An 18,909-nucleotide genomic window follows, 5' to 3' on the forward strand; every position below is an offset into this window, starting at 1 on the left:
TGACTACGGCCCTTTTGACATGTTGCTGTATTTAATTTTTTTATTTCATTGTTTTCAACTGGTTAAATCCTGTCATTTGAGATACTGTACGTCACGATTGGACTTATAGAAACGAAGATATATAATTAAGGCCTTTTTGACATGCTGCTATATTTGATTTTTCTGTCTTATTGTATTTTATTGGTTAAATCCTATCATTTGAGGGGCTGTACGTCGCGACTGGACCAATTGGAGCGAAGATACAATAGGTAGTTGCAATATATCATAACCCGTTACTTTTAACCAAACATGATGCCAGAATGATTTGTGGATGAAAAATATATATATATATATATATATATATATATATATATATATATATATATATATACATATATATACATATATATATATATATATATATATATATATATATATATATATATATATATATATATATATATATATATATATTCTTAAATTTACTATTTCGTTGTGGGTAATATTATATTCAACAACGATGCCAAATTTCTGATGCTAAAATGATTGATAATGAAAGTGGGATATACATTTTCATGTATATAATGGCAGCGAGTAAACGGTAAAACCCTGAACTAAATATATATAATATTTTCACTGTACCATCATTTTAGACTCAAACATTTTCTGGAATAAACTTATAGAACTCAGTAAGGAATAAAAAGAGAAAGCGGATATTTTAAAATACCAACGCGGTATCAAAACTCTAATCAATGAGATGGTTAAAATTCTTGTAACAAGTACAGGAAAAAAGTTATTAAGGTCTTGTAAAGAATATATATATATATATATATATATATATATATATATATATATATATATATATATATATATATATATATATATATATATATATATATATATATATATTGCACTAGGAGAATAAACCTTTATATTTAAGGATATAGGCAAAAATAGATAAGAATCTGCTAAATTCAGATACAGACAGTGATTCTAAATAGAAAAATATTGTTTTAACGGAATGTACACTATTAGAATCTACAATAAAACCATAAATATCTCTAAAAATTGTTACTTTATTAAAATACGTATATTAAAACTGCAAAACATTATCTTTATTGATGAAGTAAATTTAAATATTTCAGTCAGAATCATCGGATGAGTCACTACTCACTGGTTTTCTCTTTTTTCTTCCTCTTGTTTTCTTTGTAGAACCTTGCAAAGGTCGTTTTTTGGTCGATTTAGTTACAGGTGGCGGCGGCATTGCACCATCTTCTTGCAATTCGAATACCGATTTTATGGCTGTCTCTAGTTCTGTAGCCATTACCTACAATAAACACGGGTTGGTTATAAAAATTGTGAAATAAAATAAGTAAATTATCATTATAATAATAGTATTAACAGTAATGTTAGGATAAGCAGCTAACAGGCTACTAACTCACACAATCACATTAATTACTAGATACGCCGCCAATAGTGATTTGGCCGAATATCGAATATTCGACTACGCTCTTGGCCGGTGCGCCTAATATTCGGCAAAAGATGTATGCATTTCGCGCGTGACAGGTCACGACTTCTCTCAATGCTGTAGTCAGATACTGGTACCAATATTGCAAAAGAGCTCAATGCTATTACAGAAAGATGGAACATTCCTCTAAGTAAGATCAATTTACTTGTTCATGACAGTGGCAGTAGGGACAATATGATAAAAGATATACAAGATGCGGAATATGATTCCGGAAAGTGTTTTATTCATTCATTGCAACAGACTATCAAAGAATCGCTAAAATCTCAAACAGCAATATCTTAATTTACCAAATTACCAACTAGTATAAAAAGTAAGCATACGCTGGAATTTTACCCATTACTCAATAGAGCAATTATAGGAACAAAAGCGAGCTGTCTCTTTGTACATAATAGATCACGCATCTTTAAATATTTAACACGTTCTCAGTGGGAGTTAACGGAACAATGAATCAAACTCCTTAAACCATTACGTTACATTATTAAAATACCTAGACAAGGAAGATTCTGCCAATTTATTGAGATTGAAATCTTCACAAGATGAGATTAAAAACTGTTCAAATTCGATGAAAATGGCAAATATTTGGTTGCCACTTTTCTTGACTCGCGTTTTAAAACTATTTTCCTGAGATTTTCTATTCTATTTTTATCCTGAGACTATTGTCTGTATTGCTGAAGAGCAAATGGAGAAAGGAAACAGAAATTTAGAGTAAATGGAGAAGTAATTGAAAGTTTCAGGGTTACCAAGATAAGGCTATCAACTTATTCCTATTTTGTTCAAAATATATGGCGAATTAAAATGCGGAAAGCCATTGAAGGATGGAATAGAGGCATTGCGGTGAAATGAGAATGAACAAATTATTACAAAACATTGAAATAATCAGCACAACGGTGGGTCTTAAAATAAACAGAGAAAAACAAAAATTATAATAATAGATAGACCTAACATCAATCGAGGTCGTCTATCAGAAATCAATATAGCTGTTGTCGATTAATTTATCTATCTAGGACGGTGCAATACATTAACGAAAATCTGGAAAAGTCATGAAATAACCGTCAACCCCAAAATGAGAATATTTTTCTTGTTTTTCAATATGCTGCTGAATGCTGCACTCGCAAGGAGAGTAGTAAAAGACTCATAGGTGTGTTCGAAATAATCTGTTTGGGACGAATGATTAGAATCCCCTTGGTGACCGGAATAACAAATGAGTCAAGAAAATCAACAAAATATGTTCACGTAACAGTACAAATAGTAGGTTATTTTTGGTACGTATTCCGAAGTATTAGTTTTGAGAAAATTGAGGTACAGAGGTACAGCAAATCCCTCAAAAGATACACGGACCACATTATCATAAACACAAGGGTTCCGCTCTCAGAATGTGCGAGAATGGTGAAGACAAATGGAGGAATGTCAGGGAAGATCAATTTATGAAGTCATGATAGCACTATTCGTTCTGTGTAGCTGACGGGAGGGGATATACGTCACGTTTAAAGCGCCCATATCGGTCAAATTTGTCATTACCCTAAGGTCCGCTTGTCATTATGCCAAGTTCAGTACTAAAATATGAGTTACAAGTCGATTTAGTATGAAAAATGTGGGTTTGTGTTTGCAACTATCTCAATTTTAATTAGCATGTAGGCATACGCTCTACAAATTTTACATTGATAACCTAACAATGAAGTTTGTTTTATGATTAGAGTAAACTAAACACACAGGTAAATAATGATGGCGAAAAAAAAGTTAAAATTATGTGCAGTAGCTTTAATTGTAATACTGATGCTTAAGAAAAAAAATCAAACACTGCTTAAACAATGCGTTTATGCAAAGGAATATTAAATTTGTTGAATGAAGAATTATTAGTAGAACAGACCCTTTGGTGTATAAAAACTTTTTACGAATGAATAATAATTTGTTTAAAAAATTATTAACACCAATTGAGAATAACCTCACTTTTAATTAATATTACATCATTTTTAGTACAAGAAATTAGAATATGCTCTACTGAATCGGCGCGCACATCTAATTTGTTGATACAATATTTTTAATATTAAATTCAGTACTGAATTTAGCATAATGGCAACCAGACCTAAGGTTTTTATAACTTATAATTTTATATTATAATTGTTCAAAACGATAGTACGTAATATTTATTGCATCGCAAACTGCTACAGTAATAGTAAACGGGGTCGTATTTTTTTATAGATTTCCGAGTCTAAATCATAAAAAGCATCAATGTGAACTGTGAATTGCAGCTATAAGGTCTAATTTATATAGAAAGAAACTGTTATGTAATAATTACTGTAAATCCAAGTCCATATATTATTACAACGTATTAACTAGTTTTATAACACTTTTCCATAAATCAATAATAGTATTATAATAATATATGAATATAATTTATATATTTACAAGAGTAAATACGCATTTACAATTACAAAAGTGAGGTTAGAACTAGGATCTCAAAAAAATCAATATCGAAATAATTACTAAAATTCGTTTTTAGGACAAATAAACTGTAATTATATAAAAATTGGTATAATAAATATAAAATATATAAATTTTTATTATTTTATTGTTAAAAAAATATATAAAATAAGCTAGTAAAATGTTTATAATATATATAAATCTAACTTACGTGTTTGTAAAAATATAGAAATTTTGAACTGTCAACAAATATATTTATAATACATAAATACTACGACGATGTAATATACAGACAATATTTACGATTAATTACAATTTTTTGATATTATTACTACATATTTATAAATGTTTTCAATGGTGCAAACCTTATGGCGATGATATGATAACCAATAGAGGGCGATACTTGTTCAGCTGCACCGAGCGAATACTTCATTAGAGATGTGCTATTACAACCAAAAAGGAAATCGATTTATACAAGAAGTGGCAACAGTGCAAAAGCTCTGAAGCAAGTTTAGTTATAAAACATAAGGAAAGGTGGGAACTGGAACAAACTTCAAAATAATTGGGAAGAATCATAGGATAATTACCAGCCCGAATTAGAATTCTGTACAAAAGAGAGAACATTGTAACAAATATGTTTGCGTTACGTCACTGGTCCAATAAACCAGAATTGTTGTAGAATTACAGAATTCACAGATCAATAGCTTGCCTTTTGAACGCGGTAATTAAATACAAAATTGTTCCCTTTAGGAGAAGGTTAAATTTCACTAAAGTAAAATGGGAAAAATTCGCTGAAGCATTAAATCAAGAAGTTTCCCAGCTAGAACCGTGCTCTGATTCATACGATAAATTTGTACAAATCATAAAACAAATATCACGAAAATATATCCTAGAGGTTGCCGAACCGAATATATAGTGGGGCTATATGAAGAATCTAAACCTCTACTTAAAAAATAAGAGCAGCTATATGAAGATGATCCCTTTTCGGAAGCAACAATACAGGCCGGAGAAGAAGTGCTACATGCGATATCCGCCAACAGAACGGACAGGTGGTGCAAGCTGGTCACGAGTCTAGACATGAAACAAAAAAGCAGACGCGCTTGGAAATTAATTCGGAATCTTGGCAACAATCCTTTCATCCCGGCACCCAATCTGACAAAAGTCACACCCGATCAGATAGCCCATCGTCTCCTGACAAATGGTAAGACGACATCAAGGAAGAACAAAGTGAGAGTACAACGAAATATCGACGAAGAAGAGGATGTTCTAGGTACCTCCTTTTGTCTGGAGGAGATGAGAGGTGCGATCCAAATGAAAGATAATAAAGCGGCTGGCCTAGACGATATATGAACAGAATAAATAAAGCACTTTCGACCAAAAACCCTAGAGGGGCTCGTAAAAATGATAATCTGTTGCGTCCGTACATTCCAAATCCCCACAATCTGGAGGAAAGCTAGAGTAATAATCCATAAGTACCAGGATATATTTATTTCCACCATTCGTCTCTGGAAGTGGACCTGCAATTTCGATTGCTACTCTTTCTATAGGACTACCAACATTGTACTGTTTCATGGGTGCCCTCTTTTTACCAACTGGACCATTACTGGTTGGACACAGTTCACATTTTCGGCACCATCTTCTTAAATCATCTTTACAGTTCACCCAATAGAACCATTCTCGAACCTTTTGCAAAGTCTTCGTAACTCCAAAGTGTCCACCTGATGCACCGTCATGCAACTGACGCAATACTTCTGACACTTTACTTTTAGGTACAATCAACTGAAGCTTAGTTTCTGTACCATCATCGTTTTCAAAGGTTCTATACAGAAAATCATCTTTCAGCACTAGGCAATTCCATTGGCTCCAGTAACACTTGACTTCGGGACCACATGCACTAATGTCTTGCCAAGAAGATCTTTCACTTCGACGCATCCAATCCAATACTCTCTTTATACATGGATAATCTGCTTGAGCGTCTTGTAGCTGGTGAGGCTGCCATTGCTCATTAATGACGGTGGTTCGTCTCACGGGGCAAAGTCGTTCTTCTAATTCAAGACAATGATTACGGTTTGCACTGTATGGCCGTCTTGACTGAGCCTCAGCATTTGAATGACTTTTTCCAGCCCAGTGTTCGATCTGTTCTAGCTTTCTGACTGTTGTATTATTTTCATGCAATTTACGACGAATGTGACCTACGTCGTTACCATTCCAACATCTGGGTTCACGTCTCTTCGGCATCATGTTACGAACTACTTTCCGTACGATTTCCTCCAGACGTTTCTCGTTTTGTTCGTTGCTCTCTTCAGAGGTTCGTACTCGATAGCTCTGTGAAGCTTGACTAGCTGTTTCATGTTCCAAGGCAATAGCCAGCGCTTCATCTAAAACTTTCGGTCTTGCTAGTCGTAAACCTTTCTGTTTCACTTTTTCACTTCTTTTCACTGTTTTTTAACCCATTGACGAAGGTATCTACAGCAATTTTTTCCAAAATGTTGTCTGGTACCTCCGGATAAGCCAACCGCACTATACGAGCAACATCTTGTGATGGGTAGCTCTTTCGGGGCGACAGACTCAGTAAAACACAGGTTTGAAATAAAAATAAATCTATTTAGTATATATACAGTAAATAAAAAATAAAAAAGGAATTCTACGTTGTATACTTATAAAACAAAAATAAAATGAATTCTACGTTTCCGTCTGGGTCCCGCGATGAATGAATTCCCCGGCGAACGTCTATAAAAGAAAAGAAACTAATTATTACTAATGAAGAAATGAAATAGCAGACCCACGGTAATGTTCAATACACAAATACCGATGGGTTCCGCTTGGCTAAGGACAGAGTACGATCCTCAATACGGAAATCTCTCTGTCCGGCTTGGCTCTGTGCAGATCCACGGTAATGTTCAATACACAGTACCGATGGGTTCCGCTTGGTTAAGGACAGAGTATGATCCTCAATACGGAAATCTCTCTGTCCAAGATGGCTCGCAGGTTCACTACACCGGCGAGTCAGGGAGCCTAGAGCGCTAGCTACAAGACTGTCTAATTCCGCTATTCACACGCCTTAAATAGCCGTTCTGATTCCCACTTCGCCGTCAGGTTGTAGAAGTGGATGCGCAAATATTGACACTCCCACGGTTCGAACTGTTAAGCGATCAGAGCATCGTTACACCCCCTTCTCTTTGAAAAAAAAAGTAACATACCTTTTTTTTTGTGTATATGGTGTCTACAGCCTTGTGATGTCATCTATCCCTCTCGGTATCTTTATCACAATCTTCCTCCCCACGGTTTTAAATCTTTTACATGCGCCGTCGTCTGCTTGCGGCTACTACTATCGGCCAATTTCAGTTTTACTATTACTGGTGATATCACTGACGTTACTATGTATGGTCCTGAGTACTACGGCGCTAGTTTGCTGGTGAAAGCTGCACTAGCCGATGATAGATGGTGTTCCTTTTTCATGACTTGATCTCCTGGATGTGGCTGCCAGTCTCTTCGTCTTAGATCGTAATGTTTCTTTTGGTCTTCGAAAGCGTGTTCCATGTGCACTTTCGCTAGTTCTCTTAACGCTTCTAACTTGTTTAAGTTTTCTGCATACCCCTGTATATCTTGTCCATTTGTCGCCTCTGTTGTGTCTAATTCCCTTCCGAAATTAAGAAGCGCTGGTGAAAATCCTGTTGAATCGTGTCTTGACGAATTTATGGCGTAGCAGAATTCTGGTATGAATTTGTCCCAGTCTTTATGGTTATCCTCCACGTAAGTAGCTATCATCGTTTTCAGTACTTTGTTCATTCGTTCTACTGGATTGCATTGAGGTGAGTACGGCGGTGTTAGAATGTGATTTATGTTATAGGACTTTAGGAACGCCTTAAAATTTCCGCTTGTGAATTGCGCGCCGTTGTCCGAGATGATTTTCTTCGGGATACCGAATTGCATGACTACTTTTGATCGTAGAGTGTCGATGATTGAGTTCGTAGATGCTGCTCTTATTGGCTGGGCGACGACCCATTTGGTAAACCGGTCTTGCACGACTATTAAGAAAATGTTTCCTTTTGCAGATCTTGGGAATGGTCCCATTAAATCAATTGAGACAGTATGCCAAGGCTTTTCTACGGTGGACGGTTGCATTTTCCCGGCTGGTTGCATTTGAGACGGTTTATATTGGAGGCACTTCGTACAGGCTCTAACGTAGTCTGCAATTTGTTTAAACATCTTAGGCCAATAGTACTTTTGCGCTATTCGGCAAATTGTTTTTGCAATTCCTAAGTGGCCTGCTGTGGTCGAGTCATGATTTTCCTCCAAAATATCTTTCCTTTTATATCTTGGTACGCATAATTTCCATGGGTTATTAAACTCTGGGTCGGCTAAATTACGGCTGCTCCAAACGTGTTTATATAATTTCCCATTTGATATTTGTAAATCCGGGAAATCGTCTGGGTTCTGGAGTACATTCCTATATAAATTATCGTACCAACTGCATGATTCCAGTTCTGATGCTAATAATTCCGACTCTGGTTCTTCGCTCTGGTTTTCTTGTGGTTGTCGTGACAAAGCATCTGCTACCTTGTTGAGGACTCCCTTTCTATATATTACCTCGAAATCGTACTGTTGCAGTTCTAAACTCCACCTGGCTAACCGACCTGACGGGTTTTTAAGGTTCTTCAGCCATTTGAGGGACTGATGGTCTGATATGACCTTAAAATTGTATCCTTCTATATACGGCCTCATTTGCTTTATCCCGTACACGATGGATAGACATTCTTTTTCCGTTGTGGAATATTTTGTCTCGGCTGGTGTGAGGGTTCGACTAGCATATGCAATTACTTTATCCTGGCCGTCGTATTTCTGTGTTAGTGCAACTCCAAGTCCACAGTTCGACGCATCTGTTTGCAGGTAAAATGTTTTCGAAAAATCGGGGCATGCTAATACTGGGGCCGATGTAAGTTTTGATTTTAGCTCTTCAAACGCGTTTTCCTGCTTATCGGTCCATTTCCATCTTATCTTCTTCTTCAGAAGCATGTTTAGCGGTCCTGCTATTGTCGAATAGTTCTCTATGAATCGGCGGTACCATGATGTTATTCCTAGGAACCGGCGGAGTTGACGCACATTTCTCGGTGCTGTAAGTCCGGTTATAGCGTTGGTTTTCTCCGGGTCAGTTTTTATTCCTTCTGCTCCAACCACATGTCCTAAGTATCTGAGTTCTGACTGGCAAAACGTGCATTTCTCGAAGTTCAGCTGTAATCTGGCTTCTTTCAGTCTTCGGAAAACTTCATGTAGGTGATTTAAATGCTCTTGGAGCGTTTTAGATATTACTACGATATCATCCAAGTAGGCAAACGCAAATTCCATATCGGGAGGTATTACCTTAACCAGTAGGCGTTGGAAAGTGGCTCCTGCGGAATGCAGTCCGAATGGGGTGGTTTTGAACTGAAAATGGCTTTTTCCAGGTACGCTGAATGCTGTCACTGGGCGGCTTGTTTCTTCTAGGGGTATTTGAAAATATCCCTGTTTCAAATCGAGGGTCGATATAAAATTTGCTTCCTTAAGTCTATCCAGAATTTCCGATATTCTGGGTAACGTATATGCGTCCTTATCTGATAGTTCGTTGACTTTTCTAAAGTCAATGCAAAATCTGTACGAGTTATCCTTTTTCCTAACTAGTACAATCGGTGAACTCCAACCACTTGTGGAGGGTTCGATGGTTCCTTCTTTTAACATCTTGTCCACTTCTTGGTTGATGATCTGTAGCACTGCGGGATTGTGCCGCCTATAAGGCTGCTTGACTGGATCGCACTTTTTCTTCAATTTTATTTCGTGTCTTATTAAGTTGGTGGGTCCTGTTATGTTCTCAAACTCCCTTAGTTCTTTTCTTAGGAACCTTTCTAACTCCGTATTTTGAGTGGAGTCTTTTAAAGTGTTACAAGTCTCTTCTTGATGTTGTATGTATTGTTTGGTCGTATGTTTATCGAATTTAAGTTCGATAGAATGGTTCCTGAGGAATTCCACTCCTATTAATGCATCTTCCGTCAACCCTGGCATTACTATGAATGTTTGTCGGGTTTGTAACTTATCGATCTCGCATTCAATTGTCAACTTCTGGTTAAGCTCAATTGACGCTCCATTTGCTAGTCTTGTTCTCCCGCTGTAGCTATCTAGAGAGTCCTTGTATATCTGAGCTATTCTATCCCCGACGTAATTTTTAGTAGTTCCTGTGTCGATGAGCGCTCTGTATGTTCTTTGCCCTATTTTTAGTGATGCGAACAGTCGAATGTCATTCCTTGCTGGCTGTGTAACGGCGAAAACGAATGGAGTCGAATCTTGTTTTACAGACTGGGACGACTCCTTGTTTCTCCAGTCTGTAATTCGTTTCCCTGACGCCTGAAACAGCAGTCGCTGCTGTAAACCCCTTCTCTGCCGCAACGCGAACAAAACTTTTTCCATGGGTTTTTGCAGTTTTTACGGCTGTGACCTGGCATCTTGCATCTAAAGCATGCCGTTTTCGCATCGTACTCTGCTTGGTCCGTGCGTCTCCAGTTTCCGCGGCAAATCTGATTTGCTCGGATCTTTTCGTCTTCTAGAGCTTCGTATTCTTGGGCTAAATCCTGTAATTCGGCTAAGTTTCCGAAATCCCGGCGGCGAGCATAAAGTTTATATTCTGGTAACAAATTTTTGTATATCCTTTCGAGTTCTTGGTTTTTGGAAAAAGATCCTTCTCGTCTGATTAATGTTTGAATCTCCGTGATATATCTATCTACTGGTTCGTTCTGTCTCTGTTTTCTGTTTCGGATTTCCTCTTCTAGTTGTAGCAAATATCCCCTGGGATAGAAAGCTTTTTTAAAATCTTCGCTGAAATCTGTCCATGACTTCCAATTTTTGTTATTGTTTCTGTACCATAACAAAGCGTGGTCTCCTAATAATTCTGGTAATGCTCTTAGCAGATCTTGTTTATCGATCTCGTAGGCCAAGCTTAATTCGTCTATCCTCTCTAAGAATTCTATTGCATCCGAATGTTTCTTGTCGAAGTGTGTGTTCCACTTTCGTACTTGATTTAGCAATTCTGGTTGCCCCATTTGTTTCGTTATTGTTAATTCCTGTAATTGTCTTCGGATGCCCGAAATTTCCTGGGCCAGTGTGTCGGATTCTGTTCCCTTGGAAGTTTTTTCTTTTGGGATTGTTCCTGTAGCTTCCTCGCGATTTTTAAAATAGGTTCTGAGTCGTGCTCTCAATTCGTCGACGGTTCCCTTGGGATCTAAGCCGTATTTTTCGGCCTCGCTCTGCAACTCCTCTTTGCAAAGTCGGTTTATCCACGACGTACCTGTTACTGAGTCTGTGTCTTTATCTGTCGGCATGTTATTAATTTTGCTCGGGCGCCAGTTTGTGAGGGGTAGCTCTTTCGGGGCGACAGACTCAGTAAAACACAGGTTTGAAATAAAAATAAATCTATTTAGTATATATACAGTAAATAAAAAATAAAAAAGGAATTCTACGTTGTATACTTATAAAACAAAAATAAAATGAATTCTACGTTTCCGTCTGGGTCCCGCGATGAATGAATTCCCCGGCGAACGTCTATAAAAGAAAAGAAACTAATTATTACTAATGAAAAAATGAAATAGCAGACCCACGGTAATGTTCAATACACAAATACCAATGGGTTCCGCTTGGCTAAGGACAGAGTACGATCCTCAATACGGAAATCTCTCTGTCCGGCTTGGCTCTGTGCAGATCCACGGTAATGTTCAATACACAGTACCGATGGGTTCCGCTTGGTTAACGACAGAGTATGATCCTCAATACGGAAATCTCTCTGTCCAAGATGGCTCGCAGGTTCACTACACCGGCGAGTCAGGGAGCCTAGAGCGCTAGCTACAAGACTGTCTAATTCCGCTATTCACACGCCTTAAACAGCCGTTCTGATTCCCACTTCGCCGTCACGTTGTAGAAGTGGATGCGCAAATATTGACACTCCCACGGTTCGAACTGTTAAGCGATCAGAGCATCGTTACAATCTGCTTCAAACTCTTGCAAATTTTCACTTGCTCGTTGAATTCTACTTCTTAGTTGCGCCTTGTAGACTTGTTGTAGATGGGCATATCCGTAACGTTTGTCTAGTCGAGTGAACAAGGTCTGGTAACATTTGTCTTGACCGTTAGGAATCGATCTTAGAATATCTGCAGCATCACCTCGTAAAGCAGCAGTCAAGGAAACAGCCTTTTCTTGTTCTGTCCAATGATTGGCTGTCGCAATAGCTTCAAATTGTCTAAGGTATATGGACCAAGAGGACTTTCCATCAAATGGTGGCAATTTGAATCTCATATGATGTGTCATTTCGTCTCTTGTTGATTCTTCTTTCACTACCGCATCTAAGGCTACTGTATTAACTGGTGGTAGCACTTTCGTGTTAGTTATCATGGTCTCTAATTGTTTGATCTTCTCTTCTACGTCTTCTATCTTGTCGTTTACATTTGTCTGTATCTTATCGAATGTTCCTGAGACTTCTTCAAATTTCTCACTGTTTTGAATACATATTTCTTTAATTATTTGTGGTCTCCTCGAATCTTCTAGATACATTTTCGAATGTTTCATCGAACCTCTTGGAAACATTCTCTAATTTATCATCATTTCTTTTAGAAGATTCTTCCATCATTTGAGAGACGTTTTCAAATTTCTTATCATTTTTTCTGGAACTCTCTTCGATCTTGATTAAAACTGCTTCTTCTGCTGATTGAAAATGGAATGTCTCTGGGTCATTCCCATTCTTGTTAAGAACATTCTTTAGTCGTTCTTGGAGGATCTTCTTGGACCCGCTGCAGTCTTCATCGCGTTCTTCTAGTTGCTCACGCAACTGTTTTACTGAAAATTGTACTAGCAGCATCTTTGGTCAGGCACACACGTACTTTTTTAAATGTTCTTTCGTACAACGATCACTACCGAACTACGCGGATGTTCTCGACGAGCAATACTTTTCAAAAGTTCAAAAGTCTTTTTTTTTTTATTTAGCAATCACTATTGAATTTATTTCTAAATCTCACACCGGACACCAACTGTAGCGAGATTATATAGAAACATTATGTACCACACCATTATATGTATGTAATAAACCATTTGTTATTAACAGATTGGCTAACATTAACTTAAGATTCGTCAAAATATATAATATTGCAATCATCTCTTCAGTGAATAATATTGTAGCGAGATTAAATAAAACGAGCGGTTCGAATTTATATAAATATATTTATTTGTAAGTTTACAGTTCGGTACTCTCTTATCAACTCAACTCTACTCCTAACGTCGTTACATATATATACCAAAAGTATTATTCTCTAATCTTCTGGGGTAGTCCCACCTCTAATTCGTATCATCGAAACCGCATCGAAAGACGGGCGCTATTGAAATGCCAATTCTTGCGTTTTCTAGATTTAACCTTCTAAGAATTATGATGTATCGGAGATGGCCTATTTCGTTACACTTCTCCCCTCTTAGATCTGAGCGTCCCGATGAGTAAACTCTTAAATATTGGGGAAATCTGCAAGAAAGACTCTAATGAGTGTCAATTGTTTCGCAGAACGTTTTCGCCAAAGAGAATTAATTTAGTTTCTTCAGGGCTGAAAGAGAATAAATTATAATTAGCTACCATATATTATCTATTAAAAACATTATTGATCTTACCGTAACTTAGAATTGTAGAGTTAGAATGTTAAAAAACTTAGCTAGTAACAACATAGTGGTGTTTTTTGTTACTATGTGCAAAAAAAGTTTTTTTTTAACGTTGAAAATGTATGGTAGCTTTGAAATTGAAACGCAAAGGTTTACCCAAGGTTAATCGAAAAACCCAATGTAACTACATTTAAAAGGAGGTAATTCTTTGAATTGTGGGCAATAACTAAATTTTTGATAAAGTTTAAATGTGAGGTTCTGTTTTAACCAGAATGCATGTGCTGACAATTCAAGTAGTTATTTTGAATCTTTATGTCGTTAAGGTTCATTGGTAAAACCGAATGAAATTAAATCCCAGTATAGGGAAATATTATTTTAGATTTTCTTTTTTAATTATATTATATTGTTCATGTATTATTATAATAATATCTTATTGAGATGTGTCTAAGAAAAGCAAGGGAATGTTATCTTTTTTAGTTAATGAAAATTAATTATTAAAGTAGGTTAGTTGTTAATAATGGATATATTAGTTAAGTCAGTTATCTGTGATGTTGTATTGTTCTTGGTATCTGATTTAAGTAAGAAGTAGTATATATCGCTTAGATTCACTCTTTCGCAATGTCACTCTTAACATTGATGGAGAAATCGTTAAGGAAAATATAACACATTTCAATGAACTCTCTTTTAGATTTATTGTTCTCACGGTAGAGAATTGTAGTGTTAGTATAGTACATGAGATGACCAGTGGAATGGACATGTTTGGCTAATGCACAGCGGTCAGGGTGAAGTCGAGAATCACTTTTGTGTAGTGTAATACGTGATTTCAATAATTGAGATGTTTGGCCGATGTAGGAATTGCTGCAAGAGAGGCATGGAATGTTGTAGACAATGTTACTAAGCCTATCTTGTAACGAAAATATTTTGCTTACCTCAGGGTAAGAATATGGGGTAGAAAATTGGGGACTGAAACTATGGGGGCGAAGATAAGGCAAGCAAAACAATCGTTACTTGTGCGAACGACACTCAGTTGGTTGTTGGAGAGCTGGGGTCGTGGATAAGTGAAATAAATGGGTCGGATTGGGGCAGCTACAAAAAAAATGAAAGGGTACTTACATAAATCTCCTGGACAAAATGAAATAAGATATGGCAGACAAGGTTACCTCTAACTATTTAAATTTGGACGCCGCTTCGAAGAAAACTTCCTGCTGGAAAAAGAAAGAAAATTTCTTCTTCCCTAAAATCAAAAATACATACAAGGGTTAGGAGATTTTCTAAACTAAAATAAACAAAGGATCAGAGAAACAAATCAAACGTTTATTTTTGTCTCATGCAAACAGTTATCAAACATAAAAATGGCACAAAAAATATACTATATAAATAGTTGCCAAATACAGAATAAAAAACTTACATGTGTCCGTTTACAAACTTCGTTTACAAAGGGGTTGGAGATACTACAAAACTTACAAATGTTATCGCACAGAGATTAACCTTTTTTTAAACAAACAAAACAAATGAATATCGAAAAGAACAAAGCTAGCTGTCATATGTTAACATTATATTAAAAAAAAACAATTAAAATGTCAGCTGTTAAACCATAAAATTTACAATTTATTGTTTATTACAAATCCTTTAAATTTTAATGAAAGCAATTATTGTAACCGTTTCAAAAGATTTAAAAGAAACTCATTATATATTTCGATTATATTTTTTTTTAATAAAACTAATAGCCCCATCTATCTGTCAAGTACCTACCTGTAGCCGACTCAAGGATTCTTCTGTAATTCCCAAATATATCCGGTAGATGAGCATATTTTTCAACTTGTCACTCACGCCCAATTTTCAGATTCAGGCGCCATGACAGCGCTTCGCTCTTTTCTGTTAAGACCGTCCAACCGTTAAGACGTGTTTCCAAAGTGGGTCTCAATTCAGAGGTGAGCAAATAAATCCTTTTCTTGTCCATATTTCAGATAGATATTTATTTTTTTAGACCCTTATTGGAGAGGCTATAATGCTGATATTATATTTCTAATACTCGTCGCAAGATAGTATTGCTATGGAGTTATTCCAGATCATGGCCCAGTAGCAGTATCTTTTTATGGAATCCCTAACCCCTCTTATCTAGGATGGTGGTGATTTGATATAGTACGTAGCTGAATCAATGGTTTATTTGGTGACTGATTGAATAAGAAGAGAAACAGAGCAGATTAAGGTTGTACCAATTTTTATTATACCTACTTTCAAGACAACAGAAATGATTATGAACTCAAAAAAAAAATGAAAATATAGTGAAGTGTTCTAATTTAATTTAAAGGTTTATTTTCTTCATTGTTCCTAGTTGATAAATAACTATATTATTTTCAATGTAAACAAATTTCGAAATTTGGGGTTAATATATATATATATATATATATATATATATATATATATATATATATATATATATATATATATATATATACATTCATTTTCTTTATAACCAATTCTTAATTTAATACGATACAAAGATTTTTTGTTTATGATAATGTTAACATAAAATAATATTTTGGAATCCCTTTGGGATGACGTAACTTTTAATTTTTTCTTTTTGTTCATTACTAAGAAATAATAAAGAATAGTTTTCTTGTAAACTTTCAATAAATCTTAATTTTTTTTTGCTCTTCCCCTTCGAGGATAAACCAGGGGTGGCGTCCAATAATAAATAATAATTTCATATTATCTAATTGTGCTTGAATTTAAAATACGATATAGTTTCTATAACCCCGCCCTATTCTCTTCGACAACGAGCGATTCTGGCCTTGTAATATTATTGTAGCACGGAAAGTGTTACAAAATGGCGCCCCCCAACGTGGGGCATGTATTAGATTTGCTCCATTTGTACCTTCGTTACAAAATGTCGCCAAGCGTGTGGGGCTTTTGAATATTCCTGTATCTTCAGTTTTTTTTCAATATTATTAGTTGTTTTGTACCCCCCTGTATATGTGGTTAATTAAGTCTGTATGTTTTGAACCATTTTTTTGGTTAAATTGTGTATTTGCTTTTATCCAATTTTTCATTAAATCAACACTGCTACTATTTTAGAATTTTTTGCAAAGTATTTATATGTATTCGTTTTTAGTCTTGTAAAATTACGTAGAAATATTTCCGTCTACTTTCTGAGATCAAAATAAAACGTATTTGGAATGATGTGATGTAAACATTCACTGCTTAATTTCTTTTTGTCGGTATTCTTAATGTGAACGATATTAATTTGTGTATTTACAGACTCGTCTATGTAAACATTCCATAAGTGAAAAATGAATTTTGTTTATCTCTTTGAAGTGTTTAGCTTGAATTTATTCGGGCTTATATGTTCAAGCATTTTAATTTTATATTCTAGTCCTCAATTCATTTTCTTTGCAGTTCAGTCTTTTTGTTTATAGGAACCATAATAATTATATTCCTCAATGTGTTTATTTTAAATAAACGAAATGGCTTTTAGCGTTCGTTATTAATTTGAAAAATCAATTAAGTGAATTTTATTTCTTGACCTTGATCCATGGTTTTTATTTGCGGCACACAGCTGGGAATTATACCTATATACAGGCTGTCCCGACCTACGTAATTTTAAAATGTGTTATCTGGATTTTTGCAGAATACTTTTTTGGGTGTTTTTGATATAATATCTGTTATCTGTTAAATTTTCCTTTTAATTTGTTTTCGTTTATTTTAAAAATTTATTTTTTCATAGTTTAACTTTTTCGTACTTTGAAAAGAAAATTTTATTTCCTGAAAAGGAAAATGCTTTCTATATTTTACAGTCCATTGTTCTTTTGTTTTGCATGTATAAGGAAGTAATGATATGACTTCGTTTCTCTCTGCCTAAGGCGTCTTTGTTGAGAATATAGAGCGGAAATATTGTTATTTTCCTTCTGTTATGTTAATTTTATGTCTTTGTGTGGTTAGATGTAGTAGAAGTATGTTTTTGGTACTGGAATTTATTGTTATTTGTGGTTTTACCTTTTTTTTCTCGAGATGTCCTGTAGGACGTACAGGCACGTGACCTGTATTATTGTATCTTGAGTTATTTGTGTGATGTCAGACTACTGGTATACCCAGCAGCTTTCTTTTTTTTTGTCGTTGACATTTTTGCGGTCTTCTAATAGTTTATTAGACCACATATATCTTTTTGCTTTGAGACTTTTGGCTAAGGCTCAATAGCTTTCATTTATTATCTTGTGTTCACGATATGGTACAAGTGAGGTTGAAGTAGTTTGCTGTTGTCTATTGTGACTCTTTGTATATACAGAGGTGAAACAACCCGCTGCCGCCTATTGTGAATTTACCTTTTATCTTTATGTCGACGTTAAGACCACGTTTGTTTAACAATTGAAATAGTTCTGGTACTACCGTTAAATGACCCACTGAGAATTAAAAGTTTATATTATTTTGACTCTGTTAGAGTTCTGCTAAAGAATGGTAAACATTTCTTTGTGATTTGTATGACGACCATATTGGATTCAATTAGGTGTCAAAAATGTTTTACTGTTCAACCTTTTTTATTGTTATGGTGTGTTACATCCAACATCATGATTTTTTATTATTAACGATGGACTGTAATATTTTTCTATTTCTTTGGAAGATTGTAATAATTCTTCCGTTCCTTTTAAGTCTTATCGTAAGTTTTTGTTTCGTGAAAGACTCTTACGATTCTTTTTTTGTTTCTTTTGGAAACAACAGTTTTAGACTAAACTGTTTGTGTATCGATTATGGTTTGTATGCCATAAACCCATTTTCTTTCTTCTTCTCCAAGATTGTGTATTAACGGTTTGGATTTATTTTCTTCTTTTGTCCTTTTGCCAGTCTTCTTGCTTGGAAATTTTCCACTGTGATCAATCCCAGAGGATATTCTTATGGAACTATTGGCCATCCTGCCTTTCTTCTAAAATGTTCAGTCCATTCTTAATTTTTAATTTTTTGGTTGATTCCCTTTACGCCTTTGCGTACTTAATCTTTGCTACCTTCTCCAGCGACTATTCAATCCCTCCGTGGCCCGTGTACAGGAAGAGTTGCGCTAACGCGAACTTTATTCGAGTTCGAGAGAGGATTCGTTTCCTTTCCAAATTTTTTTGGCGTGGGGTCAGTACAGCACTGATACCCTAGTACTTAGTACATTGAATACCACTTTGCTTCGGCAAATCTGTCCCTTAGTGCTTCTTTCCCTTCAGGAAGTTGACACGTTTCAATTTTTTTTGAGCTGTCTCGACAACCCTTGTTTTATGTCGGTGGTGTTGACTATTAGTCAGGGAGCATCCTGCTATAGTCAAGTGGATTAGTGGACCTATCCCTAT

General features: G+C 35.6%; 1 protein-coding gene across 2 annotated transcripts in view; it reads right to left on the bottom strand.

The window, feature by feature from the left end:
- Positions 1–1,037: 1,037 nt before the first annotated feature.
- The window catches only part of Cap-D2 (CAP-D2 condensin subunit), a 329,802-nt gene continuing 311,930 nt past the window's right edge, over positions 1,038–18,909 (bottom strand). For both annotated transcript variants that reach the window (XM_072526074.1, XM_072526073.1), the window contains exon 17: positions 1,038–1,306. In XM_072526074.1, coding sequence (XP_072382175.1) covers positions 1,121–1,306 — 186 coding nt within the window. In that variant the 3' untranslated portion in view covers positions 1,038–1,120. The remainder of the gene's footprint in view (positions 1,307–18,909) is intronic.

This window comes from Diabrotica undecimpunctata, chromosome 3, assembly GCF_040954645.1.
Source record: "Diabrotica undecimpunctata isolate CICGRU chromosome 3, icDiaUnde3, whole genome shotgun sequence".
Taxonomy (NCBI): domain Eukaryota; kingdom Metazoa; phylum Arthropoda; class Insecta; order Coleoptera; family Chrysomelidae; genus Diabrotica; species Diabrotica undecimpunctata.